The 16,798-nt window shown below is 36.8% G+C and overlaps 1 protein-coding gene across 3 annotated transcripts in view; it reads right to left on the bottom strand.

The window, feature by feature from the left end:
* Positions 1–12,029: 12,029 nt before the first annotated feature.
* Positions 12,030–16,798, bottom strand: part of TAFA1 (TAFA chemokine like family member 1) — a 552,572-nt gene continuing 547,803 nt past the window's right edge. For 2 of the 3 annotated variants that reach the window (XM_033131611.1, XM_033131612.1), the window contains one exon: positions 13,816–14,926. In XM_033131611.1, coding sequence (XP_032987502.1) covers positions 14,909–14,926 — 18 coding nt within the window. In that variant the 3' untranslated portion in view covers positions 13,816–14,908. Of the gene's footprint in view, positions 14,927–16,798 lie in introns of all 3 variants that reach the window. The other variant, XM_033131613.1, reaches the window with a different exon arrangement.

The following is a 16,798-nucleotide window of genomic DNA, read 5'->3' as shown; positions in this document are numbered from 1 at the left end:
TGTTAAGAACCCTGAAATCTGAAGAGCTGCTACCTCATCACAGCTCTGCCATCAAGAAGCCCTGGTGATTCTGGCAGAATTACTTCATTTGTCTGGGCTGTGTGCCGTCCACTTTTCAACATGGACACCCCATGTACTGTCTGAGCCCTCGCTTCCAACATTACTGTGACTTTGGATGAGTCCAAATGAGATGAAAGAGTGTTAACACATCGTAAAGCACCGCACAAAGGAAAGGAGTTCTTAATCTGATGCTCAGGAGGGAAGCCTTCTGAATTCCTACTGAAATTCCTTTCTGCTTTTGCCTTTAAAAGCCCCCGGCAAGGTGATTTTTTCATTAACTTTTCAATAACGCTTATTTGGCTAAGGAAGGAGCAATTCAAGCTCAGTCAGGATAATCCATGCAAAGAATTAAAACACATCAAGTATGTTTACTTCCATAAAGTCATAATGATACTAAAAAAAATGCATTGGTTACTTTGGATGCTGGTGGTTAAACACCTCAGTTTCATGAAAGCTGGTAGACTAGGAAAACCAAGCATTTATCATGCCTTCTTATAAAAATCTCTTCCCTTAGATAACAATGACGAAAATTGCTCTTTAGAGTATTCTGCTAATAAACAAAGAAGGAATGGTAGAATTAAAAATATAACTATTTGTAACTGCTAAGAAATTAATGGATCTGAGCAGTGGTCATCAACGACTGATAATCAATCATTGATAATAAATAACTTATAAAAAGAGAAGCAGACGTTATGTGTCTCTTGATGGCAAAATGCAACGTGAATCTGATCAATTTCTTAATCTACGTAACTTGTAACTTACAGGAAATTCAAGAGACAGAGGAAGATTTTAAAAAATACCGTGGAGATGTAATCCACAAAATAAAGACTTGGGGAAATTCTAAAGGATAGAGACATCTTCTGCTTCAAAAACTTTTTCCAGGAATAAGAGCCAGACAGAAGGAAAAACTATAAATTAAAAGAGACTTAGGAGACATGTCAATCAACTGTCATGTATGGAACTTACTTGTATGTCATGTATGGAACTCAAGCACTTTGTTGAAAGTTTATAAGACAATCAGAAAACCACAAATATCACCAACTTGATATTTGATATCAATGAATTATTGTTAATAAGTTTTGATAATCATATTGGGATTATGGTTTTTAAAAGATTCCTTATCTGTCACAGTCAGGTATATTTACAGATGAGATGATATGTTCTTTTCAAAATAATCTGGGGTAGAGGGAATTGGTGGGAATGTGGATGAAACCAGATGGGTTGTATAATACTATTTGTCAAAGCTGGGTGATGGGTAAACAAGATTTCATTACACTACTTTTATTTATGCTTGAAATTTTCTATAATAAAAAGTTAAAAAAAAATAAAAGAGCAGAAAAAGAGCTCTAGAATGGAACAAGCAATGGACTTAGGAATCCTCAGGCACGTTAAGGGACTTTGGCCTCAGAGCTGGCAGCTCTAAAAGCAGACAGGGCAGGGGGAGGCCCTAAAAGAGTCACTTTCTTATCAAACACTTATATTAGGTTTTGAGAAGCCAGCTCTGAAATCCATATAACTTGAAAGTCCTCTCTGTAAAATCCATATGTCTCACATGCATACACACATGTCAAATGTCATCACAATCTGTTAAATATCTCAGAAGTTATGAAACCAACATAATGACCACTATTTTCTTGCAAATTGAAAGACTCTTCCCAATGGACTTTTAGCCTACCTTTAGATTCTCTAACAGTGCGTTTGGTCCAAATCTATTATTCCTTTTAGATATAATCTTGACCAAATGTGAAATGCTGAGTGGTAATTTGAAAGTTAGATTTCACTTTATTCAAGATAATTCAAGGTAATTCGAGATAATTAACTGTATGTTCACATTAAAATATTTGACAAAAGAATTTTGATTTCCAGTTGTAGAATTTGCAGTGCTTATGTTAGGAGGCTAAATGGAATTATTGTCAGAAACTACAAGATAGCTCTCTAATCCTATAATGGGATTTAAAAATCCTCTATGGTGTTTAGGAAGAGAATGACATTTTTAAATAAAATGCTTACTTTTTTCTTGCTTTGAGACTACAGTCAACATTTAAACTAAATAATTGGTTCATCAAATCTCATCCCACAAGTGGAAATGGTTCACAGGAAGGAGACTGAAGAAAGCATTTTCACCGTGACACCAGCCGTTGATCAGGAGCTGGAATATTACTTTTCAGAAAGGCTGAGTTGCATTGTCCATCTCTTCTAAGATTCACTGTGGGTACATTTTATTTTGATAAGATTGCAAATAAAATTGAAGTATTTCGAGAATTTTAGACTCCTTGAAACCATTAGAGACATCCTGATTTAGATCCTGATTTTAAGCCTTCAGAACTTGGAAAGGGCCAATTCGTGAACAGGAAAACTGAGAAGATTCTTTGCTGTTTTGAGAGACACCAGCGGCCCATAGTGCTTCTTCAACCCTGCAAGCAGTCAGCCTTTCCCATGTCTTGAGGCTCCCTTAACTGCTGTTTTTAGTGGGGAAAAAAAGTAAGAATAAAAAAATATTTGAGAAACAGAAAACATCCTAAATAGCTTGGAAGTTTTTTATTTATTTGCTTTTCAGTCTCTACCTCAAAACATCATTGAACTATAAAGTTGTTGAACTCCTTCTTGAGAAACACACAATGATTGAACCTTAAGGGATGCTGCAAGTTCTGAGAAATACTGCACATCTTAATGATATTTATTTAGGAAAAAACCCAAATAGAATCCTGCAAACATTTCACGGATCGCTGGACAAGAGAGCATTTCACACTGCTTACTGTCTTAAAAGTCAGATGGAATGGGAGGGTGAGGCAAGTGAAAGGATTAACTGACAGAGTTTGAAGAGTCCTTGAAGTGGCCTCTAAGTGGTGGTAAGTCGTGGCTAATTGTCAGTTTGGAAATCCAGAAATTTGTAGTGCAGAGTACTTCAACATTTAGATTATTTTTGCATGATATTATGACTATAGTTCTCAACAAGGACAGTACCTTAACCTCAATGGCCGTGTGGGAATTTGTGCGGTGATTCCTTGGTTATTACAGGGGTTGTGGCTGCTTCTACTATGTGTGTGTGTGGGGTGGGGAGGGGCAGGGAGAAATGCTGTATGTCCTGAAGTGCATGAGATATTTTTGCTCAAGGGATAATTATTGTCCCAATGAATTATTCATGAAGTACTGAATATTAATGTAACTGACAAACCTGTTTAGAAAGATCTGAGCCCAGAACTGAACACAGATATATAAAATAATTTTTTTTTTAAATTGAGGCATAATTAACATTCCATAAAATCCACCCTTTTAAAGCAGTGTATAAGTCAATGGATTTTAGCATAGTCACAAAGTTGTGCAACCATCATCACTACCTAATTCCAGACCATTTTCATCAACCCGAAACAATTAGCCATTGTCCTTTCTCTCTAGCCCCTGGAAACTAAGCTACTTTCTGTCTCTACAGATTTGTCTATTTTGGACATTTCCTATAAATAGAATCATACAATATGTAACCTTTCCTGTCTGGTTTCTTTCACTCAGCATAATGTTTTCCAAGTTCATTCATGTTGTAGCACATATCAACACTTCATTCCTTTTTACAGTTAAATACTATTCCATTGTATGGATAAGCCACATTTTATTTCAGCCTTTCGTCAACTGATGGACATTTGTGCTGGTATGATTTTGATATATACTAAAATTACTCAGTAGTGTAACTACTGTGTAAATGGGGGAAAGATTTTTCTGTTTTGTTTTGAATTTTATCAAGAACTAGTCATCATTTTCAAAAAATCACTTTACCAATAGGAACATGATTGTGGATTTGAGTCAGAAATAAACCTATGTGTTTCAGATTTTATTTATAGATGTTGCATGCTTGGTTTCTCATATACACACTTTTTGTTTTACTTTGTATTTTAAAATATAATTTGTCAACATTATACAGGTAAATTTTATTTTTCTTAATTTTAACCTTAGTCATTGTAAGTATGCTCAATCCTTTACGTGTTTTGTTGTCTTCTGACATCATGTGCCAGAGTCTTTACAAATCAAAATAAATATAATTTTATTATAAATTGATTTTATTTTATTTATCTTTTATATTATATTTGTGAATTACACTAATTTTTTGGAATTATATGTATAGAGAGGTTATGTTACCCATGAAATTTGCTTCAGAAAGGTAAGGTGATGTCCAAAGGGAGTATTGGATCTTGTATGGATAAAATACTGGCGAAAATACTCAGTGACTTGCTCAGCTTTACATTTCTGAATCAATGCCTGCCTGCAACCCTTTTGTTTTTGACTTATTTATTTGTGATCTACTTCCCTTTTATCAAACTTCCAGCTGGTTCATTCTTGCACTTGTAGTTAGTGTCACCGAACATCCCAGAAGTCTTTTGGCCATTCTGCATAACTAAGTGCTGGTGTTTATTATAAAGCTCCTAAGACTCCAGGTCATTCCCATCACCACACCAGTATCGCTGTAACTGGAAGATTAGCTGGCTTGCTCCAGTGTGGTCACTTTACTTTGAAGAAACAGATGCTGCTGAATTTGGGAAGGAAGATCTGTTTTTGCCGGTGAGCAATGCTTCTGGGGCAGTTAAGGGACATCTGTACATCTGCACCAAGCAATCTGGACACGGGCAGTTTGAGTTTCTCTTCAGAATTTAAGAGTTTGTTGTGTCATAAGAATCTGATATTACAGAGTATCTCTAATTCTATTTTCACTGTACTGATAAGAAATCAGGCTCAGCTAAGCACAGATTCTTAGAAGTACAAGATTGCTTAGGCATAAATCCTTCTGCCTCACTGCTAAGAGTTCTTCTGGTCTATGTTTGAACATCATTCATAACAAGAAGCTCACTAACTACTAAAGAAAGTCTATTGGGTAAATTGTTCTTATATTAAACTGAAGTATGTTTAATTATGAATTGCACACACTCTTTAGAAACTAATTTAGATCCTCTTCTAAATGACAGACCTTCAATGAAGCTTCTCATTTTTGATTGGATTATTCTTTTTCCATGAATCTAAATATTATATCCTTCAACTGTTTCTAACTATCATAACTGCTTTCCTCTGCCTATTTGCTTGAATTTGATTTAACCATGCTCCGTAGTTGATGACCATTTTGATTGTAGATTATCTGCAGAATTGATTTGCATACCATGTCAACACCCTCTTTCACACCATTGATGATAAAACAATGTACAGGACAGGGCCAGGACTGAACCCAGGGTTCTGCTACTAGAAATCTTTCTCCAGGATGCAATTCCTCTGTGAATTAGAACATTAGAATATAGCTATTCATAATGGCTATGAACCCAAACAACACACAACTTTTTACAATAATCCATCTTTCTCCATAATAGACCAGGGGTCAGAAAACTTTATAGAAGGCAAAAAATAAATATTTTAGGCTTTCTGAGCCACAGGATTTCTGCTGTTCAGCTGCTGTTGCACAAAAGCAGCTATAGTCAATAACTAAACAAGTGGTTGTGTTACAATAAAACTTTACTTAGAGAAACAAGCCACAGCCTAAATTTACTGTAGGGGGCATAATTTGCCAACCCTTGGCTTAGACTCGTATGTTGCTAGGGTATAAATAGACACATTTTATCCATCAATTTAAAAAAAATCCTCCAGACTAGTTAAAGAAAACAGTGAGGCTAATGAAAAAGGTCTCTGGCATTTTTTTTCCACAGTGAACCCAAATTGACTCCTGCTGTTTCCCTACGTAGTCACACAAATTTCTTAAACAGTCTACTCTGGAATCTTGTCCTGACCTCACCTCAGGGTCACTGGGCTACAGCTTTCAGGATCCACTTCCTCTTTTTAACAATTGGAACTATTCTTAGCCAAGACTAGACTCTGGTTCTTCTCCCAGACACCTCAAAATTCCCTGGTATTAGTGGTAATTTTTTGATAGTTTTTTCAGTACTAGGAATATGATTTCTCTCATGCATGTAGTGAGATGCGGGAGCTGGCTCTTACTGACTTGAGAGAGCCATGTCTTCCAACTTCATGTACATCTTTTCCCAACTTCTCATTGGTAGCTTGAAGTCAGCCATGATGGGAGTATTTACACGACAAAAATCAATAGGTGGTACAAATCAGGGCTTCCCTTCTTCCCCATCACTTCACCCAGCTACTTGAATTATTGAGGAGAGCCAGGTGCCATTGTACAAATCGCTTCCCCTATCTTGAGCTTGGTTTTCTCTTAATGATATTCCTTCCAGACATTTTAGGCAGAAGATGATTTTTATTGACATAGAAAAAAGAAAACAGAAGCAACATACATAGTTGCTTGAGAATAATCAGAAGTCTCTATCATCTACCACTGTTATTAGCTTCAGGTAGTAGGTTTGTTCTACTTGCTTTGAACACAGCTACAAAAGTTTTTTTAGGTGTACCTTATTATTTCTGGAAGTCAATTTAAGTCATAAGTTAATTTAATCTTCCTAACTATATTCCTAGAGGTCTCTGTCGCTCTTACATATAGTCTTTTTTTTGATTATTTGTGTTTGCCAAATTTTTTGCCTATGCCCTTTAAAATTCTAAACTGGTACTTTAAATAATTCCCCAATTCCCCCCATTGTTATGATTTGCTGCTACCTGCATAGAATGCCATTTCTAAGAACCACTGTAAGAAGTTTAAGTGATTCCCTAATTTAGCACTCGAGATCAGGGTTTTTCTGTTTGTTTGTTTGTTTTTTCCCCAATTCATTTTCTAGAACGCCATGCTTGCTTTATCATTTGGTAAAGGAAAATACTAGAAATAGAGACAGATTTGAAATTTTTTTCATTAATAATTCAATTTAAACTTCGTTCCTTGACAATGTGTCTAAGTCTCTAGGAACAGGCTGAATCAGAAGGGACTAAAGCTTTCTCATTATGACTTACATCTAAGAGATGCAGCACAGCCGTACTCTTGTTTCATCAAAATGGCCTCGGATAACAGAATTTATGAAACAGCAATCGACTGATAGAGCTGAAACCTAAATCTAAGCTGTCAACTTTTCCATGAATGGAAAAGCGTGATTCACTGCGCAGTCTGCAGGCTCTGATGAGAAAGTGCTGCATATAAGAGGTATGATTAAAAAAAAATATGGTGAATGTTTAAATTTTAAAAAATTCTTTACAGTAAAAGACACATTGCCATTAACCCTCCTCAAAATACTCCCCCTTGCTTCAAATGCATTTATTCCATGGTTCTTGCCACTTTCTGAAGCAGTTCTGGAAGTCCTTTTTCGTGAGTGTCTTTAGTTGCGCTGTCGTGGCTGCCTCGATGTCTTGAATTGATTCAAAATGTTTCCCTTTCATGGTCATTTTGACTTTGGGGAAGAGCCAGAAGTCACATGGTGCCAGATCTGGTGAATAAGGTGGAGGAGGACACACTGTAATGATTTTATTTGACAGAAATTGCCGTATACCAGAAGCAATGTGTGACACGGAGTGAAGTAAAGACAGTCGGGAAAGACAGAACTGCTTCAGAAAGTGGCAAGAACAATGGGATAAGCGTGTTCGAAGAGTGGGGGAGTATTTTGAGAGGGATTAATGGCAATGTGTCTTTTATTGTAATAATTTTTGTTTTAATTTAAACATTCATTGTATCTTTTGATCACACCTCGTATATTTACTAAATACTTTAAAAACTTCCTCACTGGTTCCCTCAGTGTCACTTTTGTTCCCTTGCCATCTTTCTCCATTTGGAAAATAGAATAATCATCTTACAACATTGCCTTAGATGGGTCTCTCCATTAAAAAGGCCCTGAGATGGAGATTTCAAAGCAAGTAGTTTATTTGAGAGGTGAATCCAGCCAGTACTGGTAAGGAAGTGAGGAAATGAGAGAGGAAATGAAAGGAAGCCAATGAACGTTGTGTTTATGAGCAAGCTATGACTTTGGGCAACTAGGCACAGTCTTACTTGGCTTTGCTTGAAGATTGAATAGAACTGTGGTGTCTAATAATGTAGCCACTAACCACATGTGGCTGCCTATTAAGTTAATAAAATTAAATAAAGGTAAAAATCACTTCCCATGTCATAGTTGACACATTTCAAGTGCTCCATATCTACATGTAGCTAGTGGCTACCATATTGTACAGCTCAGATATAGAATATTTTCACATTGCTGAAAGTTCTACTGGACAGCCTTCGTATGGAACATGGCTTGGAGTTGTCTCACCTGGGAGTAAGGAAGCTGGCAACTGATATGTCAAGTCCCATCTGTCAATGGTTGATGGCTGCTCTCCTAATTTTCTCGTATGTATGGTCTACCTTGCACGTGTATGGAACCAAGGAGAGGATATGGATGGATATCAACTGTGTCTGCTATAAGCATAAATCAGATTTTGTCACTCTTTGCTTAAAAACCTGATTTAATGGCTTCCTGCTACAATTTACATAAAAGTCACATTTTTTATAATGGTCTATGTGGCTCCATGATCTGACTCCAAGGTAATTTGCCCAATCTCATGCCACTTTGTTCTAATTACTCTGCTTTGACACTAACTGAAAGAGACTTTCTCTCAGTTTTGCAAACCCATTGAGGTCTTCCTTGGCTAGGGCTTTGGCACACACTAATCTGTCTATTTGCAACAGACCTAGCTCCTCACTCTCACTCCCCCTTGGCTCTCTGCCTGGCTGTTTCTTGATATTCTTTAGTTCTCAGATAAAATGCCACCTCCTCCAAGAGATGTTCCCTCCCATTATTTACTTTCTTGGCTCCCTTTGCACTTATTTTATCACCATTTACTCATATAACTATTTGTTCACTTTTGTGTTTCTTTGTTTTCCCTGGAATAATGTAAAGTCTGAAATTATTCCCAATATCTATTACTGTGCCTGACACATAGTAAGTGCTCAACAGATATTTGGTTATTGAATGAATGTGTGAATGAATGAATGAAAGCAGTCTTTATCTGTGCGTTGGGTGTACGACCAGGCATGAAAGGTCATAACTCTGCAGTAACTGGATAACATGTGAATTTGCTTGGACAATGAGCCTGAATGACAAGAGGGCTGGGTGTGGAGAAAGAGTGGTCTGGCAATGACATTGTGTGTAGTTGTTGGAAATTGCCCTACATACCAGATGGCTCAGGCTACTAGCAATTTAGGCTCTAGATAAACATTCTGGACATGAGCAGGTGCCTTCTCCAGCATGCAATTACTTGTCTGTGTCAGTGGTATTGCTCAAGTCTTGTTTATATTGGCATTTTCCAGTGGCTTAAAAACATTAGCACTGTTAATGGCAAGTGGGGAATTCTATAAAGTTGAGCAAAGATCTGTCTAGTCTTTGAGCTCTCTAGAAAGAGACTGTAAAATAACATTTTGGTTTTTTTTCTAAGTCTGTTTTTTTTTGGTTTGTTTGTTTGCCTTCAGTGGGGCTAGCTCTGACATGCAGCTTTTAGGTGACACACAGTAAAAGTAATCTGAGAATAATTAATACTACTAATAATAATAATAGCTACTTACCTACTGCTTTACATTTGTAAAACGTTTCCATTCTCTCTATCTTCTTAGTCTTCCCATAACCTTTAAACTTTGTACAATGATCTCCATTTCACAGACATGAAAACTCACAGAGAGAGGTTACAAGCTTTTCTAGGTTGTAAGTGGAGGGCAAAGACTTTAATCTTTGGGGTGCTTTTTTGGCTTATAATTGTAGGGTTCTTTTCAATACACAAAGGGCTTTTTAGTCCTGAAATGTGAAAGGGAGAGGAAATGTGACAGTGGTGAAGTGAATAGTTGGGGTGAAGGGGTGAGACCTCGAGAGATTCTCAAACTGGCCACCTTGAGGAGGATCCACATCAAGGGACAAAGAAATTGAGAATTCACACATGTGAAAGGGTGTGTGTGGGAGGTGGAAGCAGAGGGAGGAGGTCATTTTGATTGGGCAGCCAGAGCCTAGCATTCTTTTAACTAAATGTACAAGTTTCTCAAGTCTTAGCACCAGCTGTGGGATCTGCTGACCTTATACATCCTCCTTCCTGTCCCTTAATTTTGCTCCACACTAGTTTGGTGACTCCAAAATGGGAATCTATGGATGTTTAATCCATTTACTGTATTCTAGTACAGCGGTTGGCCCCTTTTGCAAACCTTGGCATGCCCCCAATCGAGGATAACTGATGTCTATTACTGTACCCATAGTATTCCCAGTGGCAAAAGTAGCATAGGCTGAGGTTATGTGTAATGAACTGCAAATTAGCTGTATCTGTGCCTCTTTTTCTACTATCAGAGGAAGCACACGAGAATGAAATCCATGAGAATAATGTAATTTTAGGCCAGATTTGCAAACTGGTATCTCATAAACAGAATACAGTCTTCAGCCATATCTTAAAAAAAGAAAAAAAAATTCAATGGGTTACAAATATGCAAAATTTGAAGATTTAATATAAACATCTGAGTTTCTGGATTTTCCTAAAAAAGGAAAAACAGAATAACTGGACCACACAGGCTCCCTGCATGGTAACAATCGGCTGGGCCCAAATGCTGCCAGCTGGAACCCTGCAAAGAGCTAGATCTCTACCCTCATCACTACCCGCATGTTTTGGCACTAACAGGTGACCCTGGTTATATGCCTTTTAGGCCCTGTATGGGAATTACTCATAACCAATTATAATTCCTTCCAAAATGTATTTGCAGAATTTATTAATAGTAAGGAGCCACTTTCAACCCACTCCAGGATGTGTGGCCACATATCCATGTGCCATGGCCTAATGGTTGAGAATGATTATCTTAGGGAAAGTCTGGCTTCAGGTGTTTCTCATAGCATGCATGTGACTCTATTCTTGGGTTATAGCTTCTTTAAGCAGGTGGGAATTAGGGCTGGATAAATATTGCCTGGTCCATAAATATACTCAGTTATGGTCAATGTCCTGGCTTTCATATTTGGTGATCAGTATTGTTTTTTTAAATAATGTAGCTAGCTGCCAAAGTAAATAAATGAGAACTTAACATTTTTTGAAATGACACAAAATTACCTAAATAAATAAAGTAAATAAACGAGAGCCACTGGTGGACCAATGACGTGAGAAAGCCACAGCAGTCAATGATATGCCCCTGAGATCTTTTACAAGAAAAAAACAAATCCTGGCCTATTCAGCCTAAAATCTCTAAATGTTTAATAGGAGAGGAGTTTAGTTTTTTTTAATTTTATCTTTTTTTTTTTTTTTTTTTTTTGGTGGGTGTGTGTGTGCAACTAATGGCTTCTTCTTTAATTTACTTTGAAGTGTGAACAAGATTCTGTTTTGTCGCTTTTGTCTTGTGCCCAGGGGCACTAGGAAATACAATTCTGTCACTTCTGCCTCTAGTCCCTTAGTAGTGCTTTTAATCTTGTTTTCTTATATTTATAAACTAGATGGAAGTGACTTGAATTCGCTAGACACTAAATCTTTCATTTCGAAGGCACACAGCTCACGGAAGGAGCTTTGTCAAACAAATCCTAATAGATTTTGAAATGAGACTGTCAAGCTTAATTAAAAGAGAAACTCATATTAGGACATGACATTTGATCTTCTAGGAGTGCATATCCCATGCAGGTGGGGAATGTGTGGATCTTGTCATATAAACATTTTTATGCCCTCCATAACTTATTATATCTGTGACAATGGCACTGTGGCATAACATACTGCACTATAAAATCACTATATTGCTTTGCGAAAGTTACACTGGATTTGATCAGAAAAAGGTGCCGAATTGTGTATTGGTGAAAACATTCTTCATGAGTCTATAATGGAAAAAAGCCAGGTAGTAAAACTTCTCAATGTGCTCGCCAAGTCCATTAACACATAAATCTAATCGCACTAAGAAGGCAACAAGGAAGCTTTATCTTACTCAAAGATTTTTGTCTTTTGAAATAACCCATATTTTCCCTTTTACCAAGAGAAGGGCTCTGGATGAAACCCTTTGCGTTTGCTCTAATTTTGTTACAACATTATTCATCGTACTTGATGCACAAGCTCAAAATCAATATTAGTCATACCACATTGAGCTCTTTATTACCAGAAATACATGATATAAGTTTTGAAACCATAAATGTTCAGAGTCAATAGGCAGATGGTAGCTACTGAATTCCCCAAACTGGCGCAAGTTAAATTTAAACACAAGTTGGTGGTTCACACATTTGTGTAAGGGACTTGGATAAATTTAAGTTGAATTTGACGACATTTACAAACATTTGAACTGTTTTATTGGATGGATGCCTGATTCTGATGTGGTCTTTTTTTCCGCTTCTTTCTTCTTCCAGGTCTTTCAAATGGGGGGGCTGTTGCATTGAATGACCAATAGGAAATGAACTAACAGACCTGGACCTCTAGACTTGCTTTTTCACTGACTTAGAGGCTCTGGTTATAAAATAGGAAAAGCTGTGAATTCCATGTATTGTAAATTTTGATAAGGATCTGTATGTGTGAGGCCATAGAAAAGAGAATATCCTTTTTTCTTCTCATTGGATTTTCATTCAGGACCAACACTTTTAAAAGACTATTCCAGTAACACTAATCTCATAGCAAAGACCACATGATCAGGGAATTTGGGAATAATAATGCTTGCAGGGTTTTTTAATGGAAATAATCTCATTTTAGTTAATCTTATTTAAGAATGTTAGGAGATTTTATGTAAAAATCCATATTTCTGGTTCTCTTGAAAAATTAAAGATATGATAATGCAGTGAATATATCCTCTCACAGAAATAATTTTTGTAGCTTCTCATTAAGCAGGAAATCAGCTCTCCATTAGTCAAGTGAGCACTCAACATGTCTGCATTCTGGAAGTTTTTTTACTTGGCTCCTCCATTCTAATGTTTCTTGAAGATACACAGTGTCTTTTTGTGTAAATTCTCTCAGTAAATATTTTACTGAACATTCTCTCAGTAAATATTTCTATTTTATTTTGTTTAAAAATACTCCCAAATATACTTGATTTCTTCACATTTTGGGATGTACTATTCTAGATAATTCTTTGAATATTTTATTTCAGTTTTTATTCCAAAAATTACAGATGAAAGTCAATTTCTTATGTTTGGTACAATTACTTGGTACATGGATATGGACCATGAGTTTAAGAAATTCTTATTTTCTGGTATGAATTTTATGCTACCTCCTGACAAATATTTGTGAAAATGCTTGGGAAGCCTAAATTTTGCAATGCGTATTCCATTTCCTTACTGGGTGCTTTTATAAGCATTCAAAATGTAGAATCAATCTATCTGGTTAAAGTGTTTACACATTTAGTCAGACTTCAAGCTATATGGTAGGGATGAAGGAGCTTCTGGATTTTACCTGAGGTTTAACATTAAAATGTCTAGGGGACCTAGTGTGCTGCTGATCTCATAAGGGGCCCTAACAACAATGTATTCAAGAGAAAAGGCTTTGGAGAAAACACAGGTACACTTGCAATATGATAAATAACATCTAGTACTATTATGCTCTCCCCAGGTGAACTAGAACTTAAGTAGATATTTCCTTCATATAAGTATCAGCTGAGTAACTCTCAAAAAGAGAAAATGGGCAATAATACTTTTTTGGGATGTGAGCCCCGTATGTATCATCCAAGTCCTCTCTATGAAGGCCCAACAATGGGATTTGACTTTCCATCTTGCTGGCAGAGGACGCTGCAGTTATAATAATGGGTTTCTGGTTTTCCAAATATTAGGGCTGAAAATAGTGGCTGTTATGACAGCAAAAGCTTCACAGACTGACTACAAGTCTCTAAGCCAGGTATTCTCTGGATTTGGCTAAAACTGACTCAGGAAAAATAAATGGCAAATAAAGAGGACAAATAGGTTTAGAAAGAAGTTATTTACCACTTTAATAGGGCTGTCCAACATTTGGTCACATAGATTATTCTGAAACCTAATTGCTGTAATGGTTTTCCTGTCTCATCAGAAGAGATTTGAATGCTCTTGGAAAAAGCAAATCAAACGTAGAAAAAGGTGCCATGATAAGACTTGTTGCTACAGCACTATGTACTTAATGATGCCAGACTTTGGATTTAATCAGAGGATGTTTCTGCAGTCTAGGACAGCTATACAAAGCCTGAAGACATTGTATTTACAGGACTTATTAGTACAAGGATCCATATCCTACCATAAGTCTGCCAGAGTCTTATTAGCATGGTGGAGCAGCTCCCTTCAGAATCCTCACATTTTAATCTGTGTAAAAGCTTGTAGTTCTAAAAATATTTTCCTGGAAGAGGTTAAAACGGTTATTATACATCAATTGAATATAAAGCATGGTTATGTAAGCCAAGCTTGCATGCTAATATTGCAAGGGCAGAAAGCAATAAAACAGGATGCTGTGCTTCCTTGGGCCATCTGTGGAAACAGAAGAAGCTCTTGGTTCAGCATTATGATGTCTCAGATTCCAGGAGTCCACCTGTGGCTGGCCTTCCATTTTGAGTGCCGTGTCGACCTCTCAAAAGAGCACATGTCTTCTTTGCCAATAGAAAAAGAAATGACAACAAAAAAGAAACAAAACAAAACATCCAAAACTCAAAGAGATACACCAGCTGCCTCAAACTGTGGTACTGTTCATTTCTTGAAGAGAATATATAATATTTCAAAATATTATATATACATATATTTCCAATGATACAAAGTAACTGTAGATCCAAATTAGAAGAGAGTTGATCATTCTTCACAATCCCCAAAATTTTCATTGAGAAAACTCTTTTATTTAAAACACACTTTCCATGGTGTTGGCCAAAGACTCTTGGTTTTTTCACTTTGCGACACACAGTAAAAGCTCTGTGATTATCTGGTAACCAGTCAAAGTGCAAATAAATCCATTTGGCTTGTAATGTGTTAGATGTTTTAAATTCTTAAAATGTATTTTCTGCAGAGTTGGTTTTCCTTTATTACTACAACAAATGCTTCTGTTAGGTTCTTGGGTGAATCTGAAACCAAAGAAAGAAAGAAATTTCAGGGAGAAAATAACTAAATGAAGGCACAAAGAAAGGTGATTAGGCAGAAAATGAGGACATCTTGAATTTTTAGGATGTTGCTTCTTTCAAATGATCTGAAGTAAAAAATGTTAATGTCTACAGTTGTAGTTTTCAAATGGTTATCAAAGCACACTGACAGGCCACCATATTTTTATCAATTTATTAAATTAATTTTGCCACAACTGAGGAGATAGACTCTTGGAATCATGTCTAACCAGAATTGTCTCTGTGGGCGTGAGATCCATGCAGTCGTACAGAGCCCTGTGCTGGAAAGACTGCCACACTTAGTTTAATGACTTGCTGCTGCCATCTTGAAATTATTAGCAATTTTTGAACAAGGGGCTCCATGTTTTTATTTTGGACTGGGCTCTGCAAATTATGGAGTCAATCCTGTGTCTGATGAGACCTTGAATTGAATAGGTCATTCCAAAACCTTGTCATGTTGGCCTGTTGTCATTGCCAAGGTTAGACTACATTTGTTTAGGAACACAGAAGTCTTTTGAAAGGTGAGGAATTGTGCCTCAAACAAAATGACATAATGTTGAAAAGCAATCAGAGGCATACTCCTGTAACTATTGATGCCATTTATTCCATTTGAATGAGATCCCCAAGACTCCAATATTCAAAAACATGTATGCACAGAGAATCAATGGTTTAGAGCATAAATGATAATTCTAATAGGGTCGAAGCTTCTGCTTTAGAGTTCTAGAACATAAGACATTTTTCTTCATCATTTTTTAATCCTTTATAGTCTTAGAAATTGAGTGTCTGAGTCTAGGTGTGGGAGTCCATTTGAAGCTTTAGTGGTTAGTAGGTATAGTAATAAATGTTTGCATTCAAAAGTTGGTTGGGCCAGGGAAATCTTCACACACTTATTTTTGTATCCTCCCCATATGAATAACAGATCCTTCCAAACCTTGATTTCCTAAATTCCAGTGGCATTCATCACCTTCTGTTTAACTGCTTTCTTTTTTTTACCAAAAGGAGGGAGAAAGTGACATTTACAAAAACTGCCTTTCTTTTATTTCTACCAACCCACCATACTCACTCCTGTCCACCCAAACTTAGGCCCTGTCCTCCATAGAAGACCAGGAGCTCTGTCACGTACACCATCACCTTCTTAATACGTTTATACACTAACTTTAGATAGTAGAGACTTAAATACATTTATTGGCTAAAGAAATGAATGAGTTCACTCTGACCAGGCACAATTGTGATATTGTGATAGCAGTTGTTTCATTCTTATTTCCTGAAATCTCAAAACACCTCTCTGTCTCTCTCTCTCTCTCCTCCACCTCCTCTCTCTTCCCCCTGCCCCAATTTTAAAGACATCTCGTGCAAAATAGAATGGAGATCAAGAAAGGCTCTCAGAACACTTCAGACCCGATGGAATTTTGAGTGAAGATGCTGAAATAAGCCAAAGTTAGCACTTTATCCTTTTAGTAGTGCACAAATCACTGTGGAGATATACAAAGTCAGTGCTGCCACTAGGATGGGCCCAGGAGGGAATGGACAAATGATTGTGGTGGGCTTGTGTTGGGCCAATCACGTAAAATGCCCATTTGACCAGATGGTTGGTGTGATTAGGTGTGCAATCTGAAGTCTGTTCACTCGACCATTTCGGGAATGAAACTTGACTACATTGTGCACTAACTGTTGATTCTCTCACTTGTCTGAAAGACATTAACCTATTGGGCTGTAGGAAATCCAAAATTGCTTGATACTTCCCCAGGTATTATACCACATTATGTTCTACTATTTTCATCTGCTTATTTTTCTTTCCAAATGATTTTGAGTTTCTCATTTCAATTTCTTCCTCGTCCT

This window comes from Rhinolophus ferrumequinum, chromosome 17 (genome assembly GCF_004115265.2).
Source record: "Rhinolophus ferrumequinum isolate MPI-CBG mRhiFer1 chromosome 17, mRhiFer1_v1.p, whole genome shotgun sequence".
Classification (NCBI taxonomy): domain Eukaryota; kingdom Metazoa; phylum Chordata; class Mammalia; order Chiroptera; family Rhinolophidae; genus Rhinolophus; species Rhinolophus ferrumequinum.
This window is presented reverse-complemented; position numbering and strand designations above follow the sequence as displayed.